The 21,421-nt window shown below is 40.6% G+C and overlaps 1 protein-coding gene across 2 annotated transcripts in view; it reads right to left on the minus strand.

The window, feature by feature from the left end:
• Nucleotides 1-21,421, minus strand: part of Synpr (synaptoporin) — a 350,940-nt gene that overhangs the window by 289,500 nt on the left and 40,019 nt on the right. Inside the window, exon 1 of one of the 2 annotated variants that reach the window (XM_085828359.1) lies at nt 14,174-14,247. The exons of the other annotated variant lie outside the window; for it this stretch is intronic. Coding sequence (XP_085684485.1) covers nt 14,174-14,223 — 50 coding nt within the window. The 5' untranslated portion in view covers nt 14,224-14,247. Of the gene's footprint in view, nt 1-14,173; nt 14,248-21,421 lie in introns of those variants that run through there. 2 annotated transcript variants of the gene reach the window in all.

Consider the following 21,421-nt stretch of genomic DNA (forward strand, 5'->3'; position numbering starts at 1 on the left):
CAACCTGCCTCTTTTCTAGGCCTTGGTAAATTCTTGCATATGAGTGTAACTTGGCTGTTCTTTAAAGTATCTATAGGGAATCTCCATTTGTCAGAAGAATTCACCAACTTGCTTCTAATATGCAATGTAGTTTGCAATACCTGACTGTAATGAAGATTCTAGGTACACTTTGCTAAGCTTGCCCTGAGATTTCTAACTTGTATCCAGTAAGCATAAGAAAGCATGCAAGACCCTCCACAATATTGCAGGTACAAATCTGGGGCATTCTAGCTATGGTAATGCCAAGGTTCCAGGAGGCTGTTTCCATGAAACTCTTTGCCTCATGACTGCTTCCAGGTCTTTCGGCTTATCAAGCAGACTTCACTGGAGTGGATGTAGCAAATAATCTCTCCTAGTCCCAGTACTAGCTAATACAATTTTTAGTTCCATACCAAAGCAGAAATCCATAGTATGGTCTCTGGGAAATACTATATATACTCTTTTATAATCTGATTTTTATATGAACAAATGTTACAAATTTTTTCCAAGAAATTTTCTGTGTCATGCCATTTTGGATTTGCACATTTAGAGTATTTTTAAAAGTACTTGTAAATAGTATTAAATGTGGACCATGTTAGAAGAGTTGCCTAAAGAAGACTAAGAAGCTGGGCATGGTGGTGCACATCTGTTTCAGTAACACACAGGATACTGAGGCAGAAGGATCATAAGTGCAAGGTCAGCCTCAGCTACATAGGAACCCGATCTCAGAAATGTAAAGAAGGGAAAAGGGGAAGAGAAGGGAAGGAACACACTCACAAACAATCAAGAAAGACAAGGAGACAGACAAGCAAAGTGGAGAGTGAACAGAGACCTTGGAACAGAAGTAGGTAAAAAGCAAGTAGGGTTTGTATTTTTTAGAATCTTTTGGTCAGGGCAATTAGGGCAGAAGCATCCTTCAGATAATTCAAAGCTCAAGATTCAAAACTGCATGTAAAGGGTTTTATCCCTTGTCTAAGGTCCTGAAGCAATCACATAGTGCCTCTTCCTCCCTGTTCTTTTCTGTATTCCCTCCATCCTTCCCTCTCTTCCTCCTTCCCTCCCTTCCTCCCTCCCTCCTACCTGATGTACTCCATACCCCTCTCATTGAATTAGCTGTCTAGAAACTCAAGGCTGAAGACCAGAAGACAAATCAAAGGCAGTTACGACAATGGCTATTATTGTATATCTGATCTCTCTTAGTGGAAACACAGCCACAGTAAGCAAGTCATAGACACTTCCCACCTTACTGAACTGTGCCTTAGAGCAACCACCTCCAGACCACACCCTAGTCCTGACTGTGTATTGTTGACATGAGTGTGGGCATGGAGAGGACCACAAAGTCTCAGACTCAAGGGAATGGCAAAACCTTCCACCTATGTGGGTGTTGACAATGTGTGCAAAACCTAACAGTTGCAGTTTCCTTCTCCTAATGACCACTTTCTGAGACTGTTCCCCTATAGACACCTCCTATGAAGACCTGCATCAGAGCAAGCACAGCACACCTGATCCCAGCTTTTCTGTGCATGTATCTATTGTTTCTTCATTCCTGAGTTACCCTTGTCAAGATTTCCAAGGTCAATCCATGTACCACTTGGCAGTTCCCCTTCTAGGTGGTCTGAATTCCAAAATCACCCAAATCTGCCTTTCTGACTCCTGAGCAAGGGAGGCCATTCTTGATGGAAGTCTTACAAACATGAATTTGTCTCTGTTCCGAGTTTGTGCCTGCAGTCAGCTCTTGCAGACTAGAAGAGTATGTACTCCTGCTTCTGCATTCCACAGTGAAAACTGTTTGCAATTCTGTGCTCCTGCTCTGCTCAGTAAAACAGCTGTGAGCCAAAAATACTCTTGATACTTGACCAAAACAGTGCAGATTTTTGAAACTAATAAAAGCCTTGTTTGAATTCTGAGAAGTAGCAAGTGGCTCACCACCAGGTGTCACTCATTTCTCTACTGCTATAGGTGATGCCATTCTTAACACTGTTTAGAAAATCTCTTCATTAAAGATTTCATCTAGCTGGGCGTGGTGGTGCATGCCTTTAATCCTAGCACTTGGGAGGCAGAGGCAGGTGGATTTCTGAGTTCAAGGCCAGCCTGGTCTACAAAGTGAGTTCCAGGACACCCAGGACTATACAGAGAAACCCTGTCTCGAAAAACCATTATTTCATCTTTCAGTAAATTCATTGAATGGAATGAGGGGAATAGGTATAGACACTGTTTCCTTTTTTAATGCAAGATTCATATGATAATACATGCAAGATTTAATACTAAAACCTGAACATTTTGTTGTAATATTTTGTTGTTGAGTCAGGATCTTGTTTTGTAACCCAGGCTAATCTCCTCTGCCCTGTGATCTTTCTGCTTCAGCCCCTTGAGTGCTGGGATTACAGTTGAATAATGCTAGAATTCCATATCTAGGCACACTCAAATTCTGTAATTCTTTTAAAAGAGTGGCTACTATAAAGGATAAACACATGAAAAATCACTGATTTATGCCTGAGCCTTTACTTTTGTGTTCACGCCTGGAAGTTCATGCCATGTGTAGTTGCTCAAAGCTACATCAGTACTTGAGTGCCTGAGGCAGGACGATTTTCCCAAGTTTGAAACAGCCTGGACTAGCATACTATCATACCAAAATGAGATCAGATAATTTTAGTAGACACACAAAAACTATACCTCAAACAAGGTACATTGGAACTCTTCTTCTAGCCTCTCAGATCCATAGTTTGAATTAGTTATTTGTGATGCTATTGGGTAGGGTAGGCAGAAAGAACTTCGTGTTTATCAAGTTCTTGAGATATTTACCCAGAGATAGAATAATCAAATGATAGCTCATCTAATTTGAGTTATCTCAATTGGAATTCCACAGAGAAAGCTAAGATAAACAATACTGACAGAGGAAAACATAGTTTAAAAAAAATGCTGGTATTAGGATGCAGTTAATGCTCTATGATGGGCACTCCCAGCCCGGCCCCAGCATATCCAATACACAGCTATCTGGAAACATTTTGCTTCTTTGCAACTGTGGTAATGGCATGTTGCAGGGGAAATCTTACCAGCATCTGTGAGTAGAGGATGTGGGGGAGTTGATAGCATCCTACCGTGTGTAGATCAGCACTACAATAAAGAGGCCTGCAGAGCAACTTGGAGTGTCACAAAGCCACACAAACTCATACAAACTCTTGATTAGATGTATGCAGCTGAGTGACTTGAAAAAGTTACTATACCCTGTCTGGGCCTACATGTTGTCATTTATAAAGCAAGGATGCTAAACAGCCTGGAGCATGCTACAGCACCTATGCATATCAGCTTCATCTTCATAGTTACTGACATTAAGATACACTCATACTATATGCCTTTTTGGTCTTTCTTCCTCCAATAAATATATTGAGTGCATGCTCTGAGCAAAGTTCTGAACAAACGGCTGTGGTACCCGAAAAGAAGAGCCAAGGAAGTTCTGTCCCCAAGAGAGCTGATATTCCAGTGTGAGGCACCTCCTTACTTCAGGATGGTGTCAAAGTAGAACAAGCACACAGAGGAGCAGACATGTGGGCAGAGGTAGGAAAGGCAGATGAGGTAAGGCCTGAATGTCAAGGGTAAGGCAGACATCAGGTTGGGAGAAAGACAGGGAAATAAGGGCATGAGGTTTCTGAGGAAATTCAAAATGAGGCATGCAACTCTGTGAGGTCCACATACAATGTCCCTGATTCCTCTCAGGCTCTTGATGATTTTTTTTTTTTTTTTTTTTTTTTTTTTTTGTCATTTGTGTTAGGCAAGTTTAGAAAAGGGACCCATTGAAGAGGGCAGCATAACCACTTCTTAGGAATAGAGAACATGAATCAGGCATCTGTGAAGAAGCCACATCTGTGTTGAAGGTGAAAGCAGACTGATCCAGAATGATCTTGGGTGATTTAAGTCCCTTCCAAGCTATCACGCTCATACTCTCTACTTGACACGACACCCTTGGGGCTAACAGGTAATTGCTTTGGAATGCATTTTCAGTAGACCACTTGTTGCCAGCAACCTTATAGCTAAGAATGTTCAGATGGTCTTTGAAACCTATAGCAGAGCTTCTTCTGCCCCGTTGGCACTTTCATGCCTGACTCCATGTGGGAAGCCACATGTGCCGTTGCAGGGTGGTGCTGGATTCCGCTGGCCACCATGCATACATAGGCAGTAAAGTTTTTTTGCCAAGATGAGGTTTTGAGAATTAACCAAAATTAACCAATCAGATGAGAGAGAAGTTAATCAATCAGATGAGAGAGAAGTTAACCAATCAGATGAGAGAGAAGTTAACCAATCAGATGTAGGCATGCAAATGAGGTGGTAAGCATAACCCAAGCACAACCAATCCGGGTGTGAGACACGCCTCTCCTAAGCCTATATAAGCAGCACCAGTTCTGGGCTTGGGGTCTCTTCGCCTCTGCAATCAAACTCTCCCAATAAACATGTGCAGAAGGAACCTGTTGCAGCGTCATTCTTGCTGGCGAGTCGGGCGCGCGCAAGAACTCCACTACTAATGCATTTAGGAAAAGAGTTGATCCTTCTCTCCTAAGACTATAAAAAGTCATGTGACGTCTTCCACAATAGAACAAATTTCTGAGGGGCTAAAATCCCCATTCTAACACATTCAGCTCAGAATAAAGTATGATTTATCCCTTGGAGCAAGAGCATTGGGTTTTTTTGTTTTTGTTTTTTGTTTTTTGTTTTTGTTTTTGATTTTTTTAACAGTGAACATAAGTACCAGGATAGAATGCTGATTTGTGGACTGGAGAGATGACTCAATGGTTAGCGATGCTTGTCACCAAACTTGACAACCTGAGTTCAATTCCCAGGATCCACAATACTATAAAAGAGAATCACTTAGGCAAGTTGTCTTCTGATCTCCAAATGTGTGCTGTGGCATGTGTAGTCCCCCTTCACTCTAAATACACTAATAAATAATTAATGTGAAGAATAAAGATAAAAAACATTGGCTATGGTCCTTCCAAATCCTAAAGCTCCCAGTGCACAGCTCAGGGGATGCCTTTTGATATGGCTATAGAAGTCCAAGGAGGTTCAAGGTCAAATTGTGTTGCTTTGTAGCTAAATGGCTTTAAAAGTGTCTCTTTTCCTCTTTGAGTTTCAACTTCTTCCTTCAGAAAGGAGAGATGATGGGAAGCTCCCAGCACTAGTGAGAATAGAATCCTGTTCCATGAAGTGAGTTTTTCAAGACCCAAAAAAGAAAAAAAAAAATGCAGTGTTAATGTTCATGCTCTAGGTCTCATCTAGACTGCATCTCACCAGAAGCATGGCTGACAATGATAAAGAGGTTTTTTTGCACTGTCCTGTACTTCGGGGATGTTCCTGGTCTCAACCTGAGGCAGTTGGATTTGACATCGAGTTCATACTTAAATTACAGAAACCCATATAGGACATGTGGATATAAATTGGGGAACACAGGAGTATTTTGTAGAGGCTGTAATAAATAAAAGTTAGGAAACACACACACATACACACACATAGGAACACATGAACATACAAACACATGCACACACTCAAAGCTACCACTGCTGCTCAGCAATATAATGCTCATGTTTAAACAGAGACCACTAAAAAATGTGTCAAGTTTATTCAAGGATGACAGAACCAGGATTCAGCTCCAGGGAAGCAGAATTGCACCCATGAGCTATAAGTCCCCAGAGCTCACATCAGCCATCTACGCAGATGTTTATCTTGCATGACCGCTGTGCTGGCCTTTATAGCTTCACAGCACCCAAGGGCTGCCTTGCTTTCCAGAATGCCTGGATACTATTCTTAGTCACCAGCAATTTTGTTTTTGTCTTCATTCCCTTGTCCATTTGGAAATATGTGACTGTGAGTCAATGGCAGAGAGAGCAGGCCTGTTAGAAAGCCTGGAGCACCAACCCGGTGATTAAGCTCTTGGGCCATGCTAGTACATCACAGAGTTCTTTCTTTTAAATACAGAGCAGTTGCATTTGATATGAAATGGGCTGACTCAGGCCTGTCATGCTAAGCAGGTCACATAATTGTGGTGGCATATGCAGCCTGAATAAACAATGTTATAGAGCCTTCCAAAGAGAGAGAAGAGGCTCCAGGCTTCCAGACTTAAAGGGAAAGTGCAAATGAATTCTTATGTTGACAATATTACTATTTTCCTGTAGTTGTAGCTTCGGCTTTTAGTGGTTTAGTGTTGAATACCTTGAGTGATATCACTATGCCTGCAATAAATGTGAGGATTGTAGCATTTCTTTAAAATAACATAAAATATGATGATTGGGTCACAAAAAAATCTATTATAGATTCTGCATATGTGGTATTTTGGTTTAGATACCATCTCACAGTTTATATCTGATCAATTAGCTACCACAGTCTGTACTGCTTTCCATACCTGCATATCTCCTAGCCCTCCTCACACCTCACCTTCCTTCCATGACCTGTTACCATTCATGCAAGGTCAGTGTATTTGCTCAGAGGAAGCGTGCCAATCCAAGGACACTACAGGAAGCCTCCCTTCATCCTCCACATTTGACTGCCCGCTACTGCTATAACGTCTGAGACCATCTAGTTTTAAAAATCATTTGATCAGATAATATATACTCTTTCATATCTAGTTTACTTTCCTCAATGTTTTTTGTGTGACATTTGTCTTTATTGTGTGAACTCTGGTTTGGCTCATTCTTTTTGTTTATTTTTGAAATGGTATTTTAGTTACAACATGTCTCCCTTCCCTTTCTTCTCTCCGCACCCTCCTATATAGTCTACTCACTTTTACTGCTACATGCATGCCTTTATATAAATGTGCCATATTGTATATTCCAATACAAAACAATAACTTGTATGGTTTGTAAATATCCAATTCTGAATATACTTATTTGGGAATTATACATTTAAAAATGGAATTGATTGACAAAATGCATTTCAAATATATAGATATACTTATACTCATGCACATACACAAACATAGTACACATATGTGGTGGTTTGAATGAGAATGGCCTGAATAGTCTCATATATTTGAATGCTTGATTCTCTGTTGGTGGAACTGTTTGGAAAGGATGAGGAGGTGTGGCCATATTGGAGGAGGTGTGTCACTGGGGATGACTGAGGATTTTAAAGACAGAGATAGCTCCCTCTGCCTTGTACATTGGATCAAGAAGTAAGCTTTCGGATACTACTCCAGCAATATTCCTGCTTACCTGCTGCCATGCTCCCACCTATTATGGTCATGGACTCTAACCATATTTAACAGTAATCCAAATAAACATTTAGTTTTATAACTTGCCTTGGCCATGGTGTCTCATCACAGTTGTAAAAAAGTAACTAAGATAATTTATAATATATGTAATCCCTATCAATTTATCTGTCTATCTATCTATCTATCTATCTATCTACCTACCTATCCACATACCATATGTAAATCTATATAAATGTTCATATTATTGGGGTCTCTAAAATTTCATTAATGTATTTTCTGATCAGCAAGGTAAGAAAGGTATTGTTATTCTGTGCCCTTGCCATCAGTAATCTTATTCAGCTATTTTGATAGAGACATTATATTAGTTACTCTTTTGGTTGCTGTGATAAAATACCATGGCAACTTACTGGAGAAAGAATTTATTTGGGTTTATAGTTAAGAGGAGTAGGAGTGCATCATGGCAGGGAGGTATGAGTACAAGAAGTAGGCATGGTAGCAGGTGCAAGAGATTGAGAGATCACATCTTGATCACAAATCAGAAGCAGAGGACAAACTGAATGTAGATCAAGGCTTTATGTTCTCAAAGCCAGACATGAATGGTGTATTTCTCCCACCAAGCTGAACCTTCCCATAATCTCTCTAAACAGCTCCACCACCTGGGAACTAAGTGTTCAGATATCTGAGCCTACAGGAGAGATTCGTACTCAAACCACCACAGAGCTCCCACAGAGTGAATGTACTCATCTTTATTTTCCATTATAGTTTCTTTGCAGCTGAAATGTATTTTTCTTTCTCAATTTATGCTAATGGTTCCAACTTTAATAATAGTATCTAGTCACTGCTAAGAAAATTAAAAAATTAAGTGTCATTTTTTTCCATCAGCAATTTAATCTTCTAAGGATTTATCTTGATAGCAGTTAAGGGCAGGAAAATTAAGTTCATAGCCACCAAAATCCAAGTTATTTGTTTATTAGAGCTTTTAAAGCCACCTCATTGCAAGCACAATTAGAAAAAGTTTAAGTATAATTCTTAAGGTACTGAGTCTGATTGTTAAAGCAACCATCACTGCCTCCTGAGGATCTCACTTTAGATCCCTTTCTCGATTCTATTTAATAGAGACAGAAACTACCAGATGGTGGAGAGAGGCCTGATGTCAGCGTGTTGAGAAGATCAAGAGTCTAGAATTCCACCCTTCTAGACAAGACTGGCTACCCATGATCTGAGGCATATTTTAAAGCCCAGTTTTAATCAAGAACCTAGAGTTTCTTTTAGTCCATATGGAATGGAGAGACCCATTGACATTTTATTATAACTCCCTTTGTTGTGGAGACTCACAATACAGACAAAACTTGATGTTGTAACGGTATAGTTTCAGTGATAGTGTTTGATTGCAGATAGAACCTGTCATCACTAATAGCCAGTAACATAAGAATATAGTAGGCCACTGATAATGATTTTAACGTAGTCCCATGAGACTATGAGACCATGAGAGGCACGAGAGCAAGATTCTAAGTTAGGTGTTTCAAGCCAGCTTCAGTATCTGCCAGCTACAGAGTGGAGGAGAGCTCATCTTCTCTGGTAAGATGTGTCCAAACTTTTACATATGCTCCTGTTCACTTCTGTAGACCTAATATGTTCCTGAATATATTTAGCCTATTTTTCTCATTTATAAAGTCATATCTACTACCAAGATGCAGATATTAAAAGAGGCAGGCAGATACGTAGATAAGATATCATTTTCACAGACAGGTAGATGATAGAACATGAGTTATCAATCATTCTTCATTTACCTTTTCTTCCTCATTCTCATTCAACAGACACATAACATGTAAGGTCACCATTTGTCTGGGGCAGGGACTCCTCAGAAATGGGTTAATGAATGAATACCACAAAGTTTACTTTATGGTTCTATCATGAATATGCGGATGCATAGAAACAAGCCACACCCCTTTTACAGCACATGCTTTTCAGTCCTGTAGTGTCACAGTGATGGGTGTCCTTAATAACTCATGAATCCTGGGCAGCAAGTAGGGACTGAGTGAAAAGGAGAAATGGAGAGGCTTACCAATGTTCTGTTGTTCAGACAGAATTCTGTGTCAGATATCAGATGTGTGGAAAATTCCCCTACAAATGATCATTAGGCAAGACTTCACTGTTCCTGGTTACATGAGCCAGATTCTAATGGAGACAAATTTAAACTGGAAGATGATCTAGCTTACATTTGGGGGTACTGCATATTTTGAATAAATGAATTTACTCTGAGGACAAGAGGCTAGCAGGAGATTTCCACAAGGAAGCGAAGAAGTGGACAGATACTCTTATTGTCACCAGGATAGCACTACAGTAAGACCTTCTCAGCTGGGAATCTTCTGTGGTGGAAAAAAAATAATAAATCAGAAAGGCAAATGTGAGTGCATGTTACAGTGTGATATGACTCACACTTTTCTTCATCAGAGTTTTGATTAAAGCCTATATAGCAGTAGTTCTCAGCCTTTCTAAGTGCTGTGGCCCTTTAATACGTTTCCTCGTATTGTGGTGACTCCTAATCATAACATTATTTCTGTTGCTACTTCGCAACTGTAATTTTGCTACTGCTATGGATCATAATGTAAATATCTCTGTTTTCAAATGGTCTCAGTTGAATACTGTGAACCTTGTGGCCCAAATGGAGTCATGACCCACAGATTGAGAACCACGGGTGTTGATGGTGTACGACCATTATATTCACCAGTTCAAATTACTTTAGTAAAGTTACATTTCTTGCCCAATCCAATGGAATGGTGCCTAGAATTCATACCTGCTTATGTGCAGGAAACTGCCTGGTATGTATAAATGGTCATCGCCATTATCTGGAAGATCTAATTAACACCCTGTCTCTTGTTACCCAAGAATTAAGCTGTAATTGTAGTGTCTATTTGCCATGCTATAAATAGTTTTTACTAAGACTTTACTAGAAGAGATCTTTTTCAGCCTCCAACAGAAATTTTTTAGAGTCTAGGATACTAAGAAGAATACTCACTAGACAGTCTCACCAAAATAAAAATTATACTTGAATAAAGTATTCTTTATTTCCCCAAGTTCACACAAGAAGTGAGAAGAATCAGAACTGTACCGGGCAAGGTTTCTGATGGTTTTGGAGGAAACCATGTGCCTCTTACTTGTGTTTTCATTGTATTTCTTCCCGAGGTCCATGGACAACAGCCATCACCATCTGGCCAGGCTAATTCTGGGAGGCTACAGCTGCAGCCCCGTGTCTGGCAATCACAGCTCCAGGTTCCTTCCATACTAAATAGCTAGCTCAATTGCAGCCTGGCCAGCATATTCCACTGCAGACAGCCTTGCTTCCTAGTAGGAGCTCAGCCTTACAAACATGACAGATCATCCTTGTCATTCATTAGCCTAGAGTTCACATCCCGCTTTCTTCTTTCAGGACTATATGTCGGGCTTTTGGAAATACACACACCTCACTCAGGCATACCCTCTTACACAGATGGTTGCAATTTTCCTATAATTGGTCCCTCCATTTTGATTTTTCTATTTCATGATCCATTTCATTCCAATTCCAGTTTAGTTATTCAGAAGCCCAGATCAAAACCCTGTTATCCCCAAGTCATGATTTGTCTTTTGAAACAGTTTCACTGTTGATCATGTGAGCCTTGACTTGTCATTCTTCTGCCTTAGATTTCTGCTAGGATTACAGACATGAGAGACCATATTATGCTCCCGCTATGGACTTAGTTAATGCTTTTGTGGCTCCAGGATAAATGTAAACACCCTGCACTTTCACTCAAGGCATTTTGCCACATGATCCTATCCCTGGCAAGCAGTATACCCCGGTAACTAAGGGTTTAGTGATCATAGGTACTAGCCCACTTTCCTGCCTGCACATGGGTTTTCTCATCAGCTAAGTGGATAATAAGATCAAGGTTTTAATTTTCTAACACCACTACAGTACAGACTCAGTAAGTTTCACCCCACTTCCACTCCTGAACAAAAGCACTTAGAAGGTCAGGAATTAGAGATATGGAGTGAAGAGAAGTTGAAGTGTGCTGTTACCAGAAAATAAGAACGGTCCATGCACCACCCGTACCAGTTTACAGATTACCTGTGGACAGTTCTCATTTCCTCTAGTACCATTTTTGTTCATTCTGACCTTAGTGAGAAAACTCTTGATTCACCGGTAACCAAGAATGAACAAAACATCAAGAACCTTGACAAATGACTGCAGCTTTGTCACTGGAGCTTCTGATATCTGTTGATGTGGCTGAGCTTGTCCTTCTGCTCCAGGTCTTTCTGGAATCACAGAAAAGAGTCCTCCTGGGGATTTCAGTTATATCTACTCTTATCTTTGCAGTACCCACTGGAGGAGAAGTTCTCCGGGCTTCAGCACATCTTCTTCTGACTTTCAAGGGACTCTCAGGGAGGAGAACTGTCCTGGCACAAACAGCCTTTCTGCGCTGCTGTTCTTGACTTTCTTATCTCTTTGAGAAACCTATTGATTGCTTTGCATCTGTGTGCATTCACTTTGATGGGGGCTTGAGGATAATGGGCTTAGATTTTAGCCATCACCCCATTCATGACTCCAAACTTTAATACATAGGCCAAGTGATCTTGGGAAAGTAACTTTGTATCTTGTCATTTCCTTTTGTTACTTGTAGAAAAGGGTCAGGACTGGCTGACCCAAAGAATCACTGTTAGTATTAAATATATTAAATTCCTTAAAAATTCTTTGTAAAAGCCTCCATTAATAAGTAATACCTTTGAGTATATCAACATTCACAACACAATGCATTATATGCACATGCATTACATACAGCACACACACAGAGGCATGTATACTCTCACTCATCTGTACACATGTCAAATGCACAGATTTATCAGGAATGGTAGTAGTTAGCTTATACCCCCAGAACTGAGAAGCCAGAAGATGGAGAACTGTGAGTTTGAGTCAGCCTACCGTAGATAGATAGTGTTTTCTTTTTAAAGCATAGCTTCTGGATGTGAATCCAGACCTTGTACCATATATTTCATGCTGTGTGCTCAGGGGATGACTTTGCTCTTCTGAGCCTGCTTCTTGATCTATATAGTGGGAAAACATTAATTCTCTGAAAACTTACAGAGTAACAGTAACTTTGGGAAGGCTGAGAGGTGCTTAGATGTGTGTGCTCACCTCCTCCATGTGGGTCATCTGATTGTGCTTTCAAAATTGTGTGCTTCTGATGAACATTTACAAGTGTCTGCCTACACTCCTTGAAGCCATGCATTCACACTGCAGTGTCCTTCCCCAACATAGAGCCAGTCTTATCTTGTCCCTCAAGAAAAAGCCTTTCTATCATTCTGTCATGCACATTTCCTTAAAGCCCTATGAAACACACCTAATTAAACTTGTAACAACAACGCATTCGCAGGGGTGACAGGCAGGATGTAAACATGCAAAGGGAAGACTCACAATTTCAGTCCTCTCAGAGCTGAGAGCTGCAAACTCCCTGGTAGTCAGCCTGCCATGGCTGCCTCTTAGCTGCCTGCTTGAACGGAGCTGTAAGTCCTGGCAGCTTGCTCAGACCTGGTAGAAGAAAACCTTGGCCCAGAATTTTCTTTTTCTTTTTTCTTTTTCATGTTTAGACTGGTTGGCCATGTGCAAAAATGTGCAAATAGATGGAGCTTCACATCTACATGTGAGGCCGTAGACTCTTCTCTCTTAAAGAACAGAGGTAGTGTTGTTGCTGTCTGTTACTGCTGAGTAAATGCCCCACTATGCACTAAGCAACAAACTGTATGTTCAAGTCACACATAGAAAAAATGCTCAGTCCCATCTGTGGGGCAATGGGCTATGCATTGACAGACTGGTCTCCAGTCAAGCTGAGGTCTTGAACCTCAGTGGGACCTGGTGGGTGGTAATTTCCACCTACATGGGACAGAAGACATTCAATCATGTATCCTGGACCCCTGGCTACTGTCAAAGTTACAGCCCCCACAGAAGAGGTCTGTGGCTATTAGTCACATAGACAATGTCCCCAGCTTCTGGCATTCAGGCTAGACTCCTCCCCACATCTACCTAGCAACAGCAAGATAGCTTAGCCCACTATAAGAGGGGCTGCTTGGCCCCTCCTCGCTCTCTTAAGCTTTCACTCTTCTTACTCTCTAAGCTTTTAGCTCTCTTATTTTCTAGCCTTCTCTCTCTCTCTCTCTCTCTCTCTCTCTCTCTCTCTCTCTCTCCTCTCTCTCTCTTCCCCCTTCTCTCCATGGCCGGCCTCTCCCTCTCTTTTTTTACCTTCTCTCTTTCCCCCTGCCATTCTACAATAAAGCTCTAAAACCATAGACTGCCTGTGACCATCAAGGCCTGCCTTGCTTGAATGAAGGGATAGGCTTTCTCCTAATGAGCCATGTCTAACCTCCTGACAGGACTAAGGACTCTCGCCTGTGTGAGAACCACCCAGTGCCCTTTCTCCCCCTGCCCTCTCTTCCCTTATTTCTGGGGCTGAGTACCGCTCCGGGGCCCCTATTCTGTTCTCAGCTTCTCTGTCGCATCCAGTGTGGGATGCCAGCGACTGAGAACCTGATACCTGGGGCTGCCCCTTGCCCACCACCCGCTGTGTGGGGTCAGTGGCTTAGCACAGCCAGATGCCCACCCAGGGCCACGTGGAAAGCTTGTGCAGTCCTCCCGCATCCGCCCACTCGGAGCACCGGAACTCTGGCGGGACACATGGCTCTCCCCCACTCCCTTCTTTCCCACACACGCACGGCCCCACATCCATCCTTCAGGCACTGAAAACTAATTTCTCCTTTCTCAACATCCACATATGACTTGGCTTTCATAATTCACACAGCAGCAATAACAATGGTCTGGCTTAGTATATAAAAGAATATTGTTGACATTTAGTCTAGGCTCTGCCCCACAGATACCTGGCAACAGCCACGCTTGCCTGACTCACTATAAAAGGGGCTTCCTCTCTCTCTTACCTTCTTGCTCTTGCTCTGTCCTCTTGCTCCTTCTTCCTCTCTTTCCACATTGCCCCTCCTCTCTCTCCACATGCTCACAGTCTCTCTCTCCCTCTCTCTCTCTCTCTCTCTCTCTCTCTCTCTCTCTCTCTCTCTCTCTCTCTCTCTGCCTTTCTCTGGCTGGTCCCTGAGGGGGAAGTGATGCCTCATCATGGGGTGGCAAAGGCAATCCCTTCCCCTACACCTGACTGCACATCCACCAAGCATATTCCTTCTCTCTTTATTTTTATCAAACACAACAGATGCTACAGAAATATTTGAAGCCATTCTGAGAACAGCAACTCTGGGAGATACTCACTTTCTTCTTGAGAGTTTCTTTCTTTCTTTCTTTTTCAGAATCCTTATATTTAACCATAAAATATTACTTATATACTAAGATGACAAAGAAAAGGTGTAATTATGAGCTGAAGAGATGGATCAGCAGGTAAGAGTACTTGCTGCTCTTGCAAAGGACCTGACTTTGCCTCCAAACTTGGGTGGCTTACAGTCACTTGTAACTACAGTTCCAGGGGATCTACAGACACATACATGTACATTCATCACACACACACACACACACACACACACACACACACACACACTGTAAATAATAAATATTTTAAGTGGAAAAACATTTAAAAGACAGAAATGGAGTAGACGCTTTTTAATTATGATCACAAAATAAAAGTGTTATTATATATATATATATATATATATATATATATATATATATACTCATCTCTTTATTTAAAAGAAATGTGTCGGGGTGACAAACTTTAAATTTACAATCTAAATTGTTAAGTTAATTAATGACAGAATTAAGATTGTGATCCACATCTAGCATGTGCCCCACAATAATACTGACTTTTCTAGAACATTTGTTTTGTATCACTGTTAATGCTTTTGGCTCTTGAAATTAGTGAAGAGAGTTAATGAAAAGACAACAGAATACCACCCCAGGGTCAACTGAGACTAAGGAGGCTGCCTAGTAAATCACAAAACTAAGATAAAAAAAATTGTCTGCCTCTCAACATGGTGCCATTTATACACAAAAGTAAATATAGGCTATAAAAATGTGGGAGTATATGCAGCAGAGCACTCATACATTAAATAAATAATAAAATCATACATTTCATCTAAAAAAAATCCATTCACTCTCTCAGTCACTGACAAAATATCTCCTAATCTGTTGTCCTGTGGCAGAATTTTCTAAATTCTGTAGACACAGAGGTAAGGAGCTCAACAGTGGCCCTGCCTCTCAGCCCAGGCAGACTCTATAGAAGTCTTAGATATCTAAGTTCTCTTTAGACTTGCTTTAAAACTTTTTAGTAATGTGTGCTTTTTACAGTGTTCCACTATAACTAGAGTACATCTTTCCTCAGTTTTGTCATAATTTTTTATGAGAAGAATTAGAAGTATTTTCAAAAGATGTGTAGGGTTGCACAGTGATTTTTATTTTATTTTACCATTTTAAAAGAAGTAAGCTGGACAGTACTAGCTTCCCATTGCTCCATTAATCCATTTTTTTTAAAGACTACAGGCAGGAAATAATTAGACACAGAAAGATGTACATTATATTCTTGAAAGATAAAAAAGAGAAAGTACCTAATTTCTTCATACATAAGGACTGTTTTAACATTAATACAGCAACACCATCCAATTAGTGAAAATAATCATTTAGTTATGAGTGATGATACACTTCCAAACCCAGTCTGAGTTCGACGCTAAGACAAAAGGATGTGATATCAAGGCTATGCTGAGCTGCAGAAGAAGTTTAAGTCCAGCATGTGCCACTAAGTGACAACAAACATATCATTTGGTGACAAGAAATCTTCAGTTACATATGTTCCATCGGGTATACCCACGGAGGTAAGGACCCAGAATTGTGTGTGCTCATGAGAGGGACAGTAGAATGTGGTGTTATAACAAGTTGAAGAATAAGGAGAAAGAGAAGGGAAAGGGGGGGAGGAGGAAGAGGAGGAGGAGGAGGAGGAGGAGGAGGAGGAGGAGGAGGAGAAGGAGAAATGAAATGACTGGCTGGAGAGATGACTCGGCAGTTAAGAGCACTGACTGCTCTTCCAGAGGTCCTGAGTTCAATTCCCAGCAACCACATGGTGGCTCATAAACATCAGTAATGGGATCTGGTGCCCTCTTCTGGTGTGTCTGAAGATAGCTACAGTATACTCATATTCATAAAGTCTTTTAAAAAAAGAATGAAATGACAAAGGTTATGGAGTAAGGTATGGGAGGGCAGGTGGAGAAGGGGCTAGAAGAAAGGATAACTACCATTAGCAACACCACAAACTTATGTTATTGGACATAGAGAAATCAAACTAAGACTCACCTGGAAGCTTCATCCTTATTGGCTAGCTTTCATCATGCTGGGAGGTGTTATTCATGCTACTAGAAGAGAAAAGTAATCACTAATCTTACCCAGCTTTGAACCCTGTGGGTGAGAATAATGACCAGTCTAGCAAGACATACCGCATGGTACAATAGCAACACAAATGACATGGGGGTAACCAACCTCCTTCCACTTGGTTTTAAGGCCCACAGTTGAAAATCCACACCTAGCACCATTGCCAGGGCCACAAAACTGTGGATAGACAGGTCCCAAGCCCCGAGAGAAAGCCTATTACCATTACTCTGCTAAATGGGCTCAGTAGTAAATCCATTCCTAAATGACTTATTGTTGTGTTCAGAAATTAGTGCATTTCGCATCATTCATAAATAAATGACAGTTAACACCAAGAACCAGAAATGGTCAAGAGGAATTGTAGCTGCTTGTATTCTCATGCTAATTATGTTCCCCAAAAGCCTGTTTGTAGCATCCCCACAAGAGCTTAAGACACTGAGAAATCCTGCCCCCATGTTGGTTCTAATTGGTAAATAAAGATGCAAACAACCAATGACTGGGCATGGCAGATAGAGGTGGGCCTTTTCGGATTTCTGGGCAAGGGACTGAGGAAGGAAAAAGGAGGGAAGCTGCCAGAGGAGAGGAGAAAGCAGGCCTGAGAAGGTGCAGGACAGACAGAGAGTGTAGCCACCATGTAAGAGCTGGGGAAGAGTAGGCCCAAGAGGCCCCCTGACTGCATCTAGGGCAGAAAAGATGGAATATATATTTTAATAAGTAATATCTTGGGAATATCGGAGTGTTGTGGATTTGCCATGTGGAGGTTAGGAACTGGCCTAACCATTGAGCTGTTTTAGGCACACAAAAATATAAAGATTGTGTGTTTTTATCTTTCATTTGGGAACAAACCACTGCTGTTGGGATTGATTTGAATGTTTAATCAGGTACAGCTACAGTGAAGATAATAAGAGACTGTGGATTAGCTTCTCCTAAATAGGGAGTCTATATCACCACTTCCTCTTATAGCTCAGGGATAATTGTGTAAGAGGAGATGGAAGACTGTAAGAGCTAGAAGCAGTAGATGGCTACCAGGAAATAGTGCTTCCTGGACACAGCATAGCATTTGCATATGTGAATTCACAAGAGTTGAGACAGCATGCACAAGACCTGTGGCAGGCTCAAGCCAGACAAATTGTTGCATGGATACAGGAGTCTGATATAATGTGCCACCCAGAGCTAACATGCCTATTGGCAGTTGGCAGCTGCTGAGAGAGGGGAAATCAGTTTTCTTTAAGGTGTGGACTCTGATGTGTTAGCCATGCTCCAGTGAAAGGCTACACATCAAAGAGTCCATGGGCAGTACCAACTGTACTTGGTGGGTTTCAAAGAAACATATAAAGTTGAACTGGGAAGTGAAGATAAATATGAGAGGAGTAGAGGGAAGAAATGATTATGAGAGAAATTCACTACACAAAAATCTCAAAATAAAATGAGAAAAAAACATTTAGAATTTTTGAGTTCTAATAATTCTCTTGTTTGGTAAGTATTCAACTAAATACTAGGCAATACCTGATCAGTAACAGATAGGAACACTATTGCACTCTTCCTGACCACTGCCATGTAAGTTACAGCAGAGGTTCTCAACCTGTTAGTTGTGACCTACAGAGGTCACTTACAGATATCCTACAGATATCCTGCATATCAGATATTTTCACTATGATTCAGAACAGTAGCAAAATTACAATTATGAAGAAGCAACAAAATAACTTAATGGTTATAATATGAGGAACTATATTTAAGGGTCACATATTTAATATTTAAGGGAAGATTTACAATCACTGAGTTACACAGACATATATTCCTTACTCACTCAGCAGTTGAATCACAGGCCTGGGTTTATTCTAATATTTTACAGAGAAATAATAAGCATGTTCATTTCTCTTCATCAATCTCAGTAGACTGGCAGCTATAACATTGCCTATGTTCAGTTTTATTTATTTATTTATTTATTTATTTATTTATTTATTTATTTATTTATTTATTTAGAGTCTCCAGGATCATGTGTGAATGGGTCAGCAGAGTCTTGTCAGGCAACAATGGTTTTTCAACATTACATCACACATATCAAATAAAGGCTGTAAGAAAACCTTCCTGCATTCATTTCTCAGCCTCATCAGTAATGTAAAGAAATAATTTTGTGAAACCTACTGGGACATATTGAAGTAGCTCACAATGACAAATTAGAGTTTGGAGGGGATGGGTGGAGCCCAGATGGGAAAATGGAGGTTACAGTTGGAGAAAAGTGTAAAATGCATCATTTAACAGAAACTCAAGACATAATGACAGTTGCAACAATATGGTCCATGACTGAAAGAGTCACAAACCCACTGTATGACAAGCAGGAAGGACACTACACCAGACACACTGGGGTTAACTTGTTCAATAAATATGGTAAATTTTACATGAAACCTGGAAGAAAAAGTGCACATATAAAGAGGGGAGAAAGTTGAAATTATAGAATATTTCTTATTAGCAGCAATACAAGTGAAAGAGAAAGTGAAATTTTCTAAAATACTAAAAACAAAATCTTTCACAATTTACAAAGTCTTTCAAAGAGAAAAATGAGGGTTGACATGCTAGTTGGGGAGACAGCCTGGTTGGGGAGACAGCCTACTTGGGGAGAGAGAGTCTGGTTGGGAAAAAAGCCTAGTCGGTAAAGTGCCTGCTGTGTAAGTGTGAAAGCCAGTTTTCAAATACACACACACACACACACACACACACACACACACATACACACACACACACACATACACACACACACACATACACACACACACACACACACACACACAGAGAACTCATTTTTGAAAATGTAAGGCATGGTGGCAAATGTTTGTCATCCAGGGAGACAGACTGGCAATGCTTAAGGCTCAGTGAATACCAAGACTAGTTTAGCTGGTAAGATCTGGGCCAATGAGAGATCCTATCTGAAAGCAAAGTGGGTAAAACCTAAGGAATGACACCTGGACACATGACTGCTGGTCTCCATCCACATAGGCATAAAACACATGCCCACATACAAGCACAGCCACATATACATGCCCATGCTCACACACACACACACATTCACAGTCATGTTTCGAACAGGCAGAAATTACTTCTTCAACTGCTAATAGCAGCATTTATTATTTTCAATCATCTGCCATTAAACCTTGTAAAAGTGAAATATGTGTAGGTAAATAAATTGTGTTTTAAGAAACATTTATTGGATATCTACTGTATGTTTGTTGTTTTCTATACTGAGATAATTTCATTAGAAATGTCTAAAATGTCTTGCAGACTACCTACAATGGTTGAAACCACATTGGAAAGTTCTGAAACCAAAGAACAACAACAAAAAGTTCCTGAGTACTCTTATCTCTCAGTGAGAACATCATTCAGCATGACACACTGCATTTCAGTGGTGTTCCATCAATGCATGCAGACACTTTCATTTTTGCTTCAATGGTTTCGAATGTTACTGAAAGTAGTCTTTCTCTTTTGTCCTTCATTGTGCTTTACTCTGGTAAAAGCCCTTGTTCAATACTTTCCCATTGCATGAGTAAGATTAAAAGCTATGAAGTGAGTCTTTCTCAAGACGGACGCCAGCTGTCTATTAGAGCCTGGGTACCAGATGCATTTTGATCAGTCTTTGTTTTTTTCTCTACAGTGGACTTGCAGAATAGTTGCCTTCCTAGGAATCTTATCAGGATAGAGTCTCTCACACCATCTTACTAGCTGAGCTCTTTTAATAAATTTTAATATAAGAGAATCTAAATTATATAACTTATAAGTTCAGGGCTCGTTACCAGAATTAGAACAGGCTCCCAAGGAGACTTCTGTCAGGTTCAACTAAAGAAATTATTTGGCAGGAAGACAGAGGTGAGGGAGAGTGGAGACAAGAAAACCCATAAACATGCCTGCTAGAGTCCAGTGAAGCAGCTAATTAGAGAGCAAAGGTGGGGAAGGAGTTCATGACAGTTCTGAATTATAATGAAGTCGGTGATAAAAGATAAATATGTTAGGACACAGCTTCTGGGGAGCTGTATAAAGAAATGAATTAATTTAAACCTAGAACTCTCTTAAGTACCTTAGTAACAAAGACATTTTTAAAGATGGTGGATTTCCCTAGAAAGCTCTTATTTCAACCTGAGGTCTGTGTCAAAGGAGGGAATTCATGGGTGCTCTGTAAACCTGGTCAAAAGTCCATATGATTCCCTCACTTGGGAAATCAGCCCAGAGAACACCTCTCTACTGATGTTTTGCTAAATAGGTGTGGTGTCAAACTGCTTCTAACTCTGCTTATGCCCATAGATTAGAGGTGTTACATCCATCACCAGAAAATCTTTGTCTTGCAGTGGTAATGGTTAATGTTTAAACTTCTCACTGGTAAAGGGGGCAAAAATGACTGTCCTAAATATTGATAACCTACTCAAGACTTAGAGAATCTAGCAGAAGAAAGGATGGAAAGAATGTGAGATCTGGAAGACAAGTACAAGAGTCACAAAACACTGTTTCCTGGACACAGTGTAGCTGTTGCATTCACAAACTCATAGCAGATGAGTTACTTTGAGACTTGCAGGAGATGAAGTGTGTGACCTTCCACCATGAATGGGGAGGTGCTTGTGACCCCTTCCCCAATAAGGTGCTATAGATAATTGGTGGCTGATATACTAGGAAGTTTTTTTCTCCCCAGGGATGTGATGGCTGACAAGTGCATCCATGCACATGCAGGCAGTACTAACTAGGCTGCTATTCTTTTTATTTAAGGTGGGTATAAAGGTGCATGAGGGAAATGTCGAGGAGATCCAGGGAACGTGAGAAAAGGATGTTGGGTA

This window comes from Mus caroli, unplaced genomic scaffold, assembly GCF_978045245.1.
Source record: "Mus caroli unplaced genomic scaffold, Mus_caroli_1 scaffold_12, whole genome shotgun sequence".
NCBI lineage: Eukaryota > Metazoa > Chordata > Mammalia > Rodentia > Muridae > Mus > Mus caroli.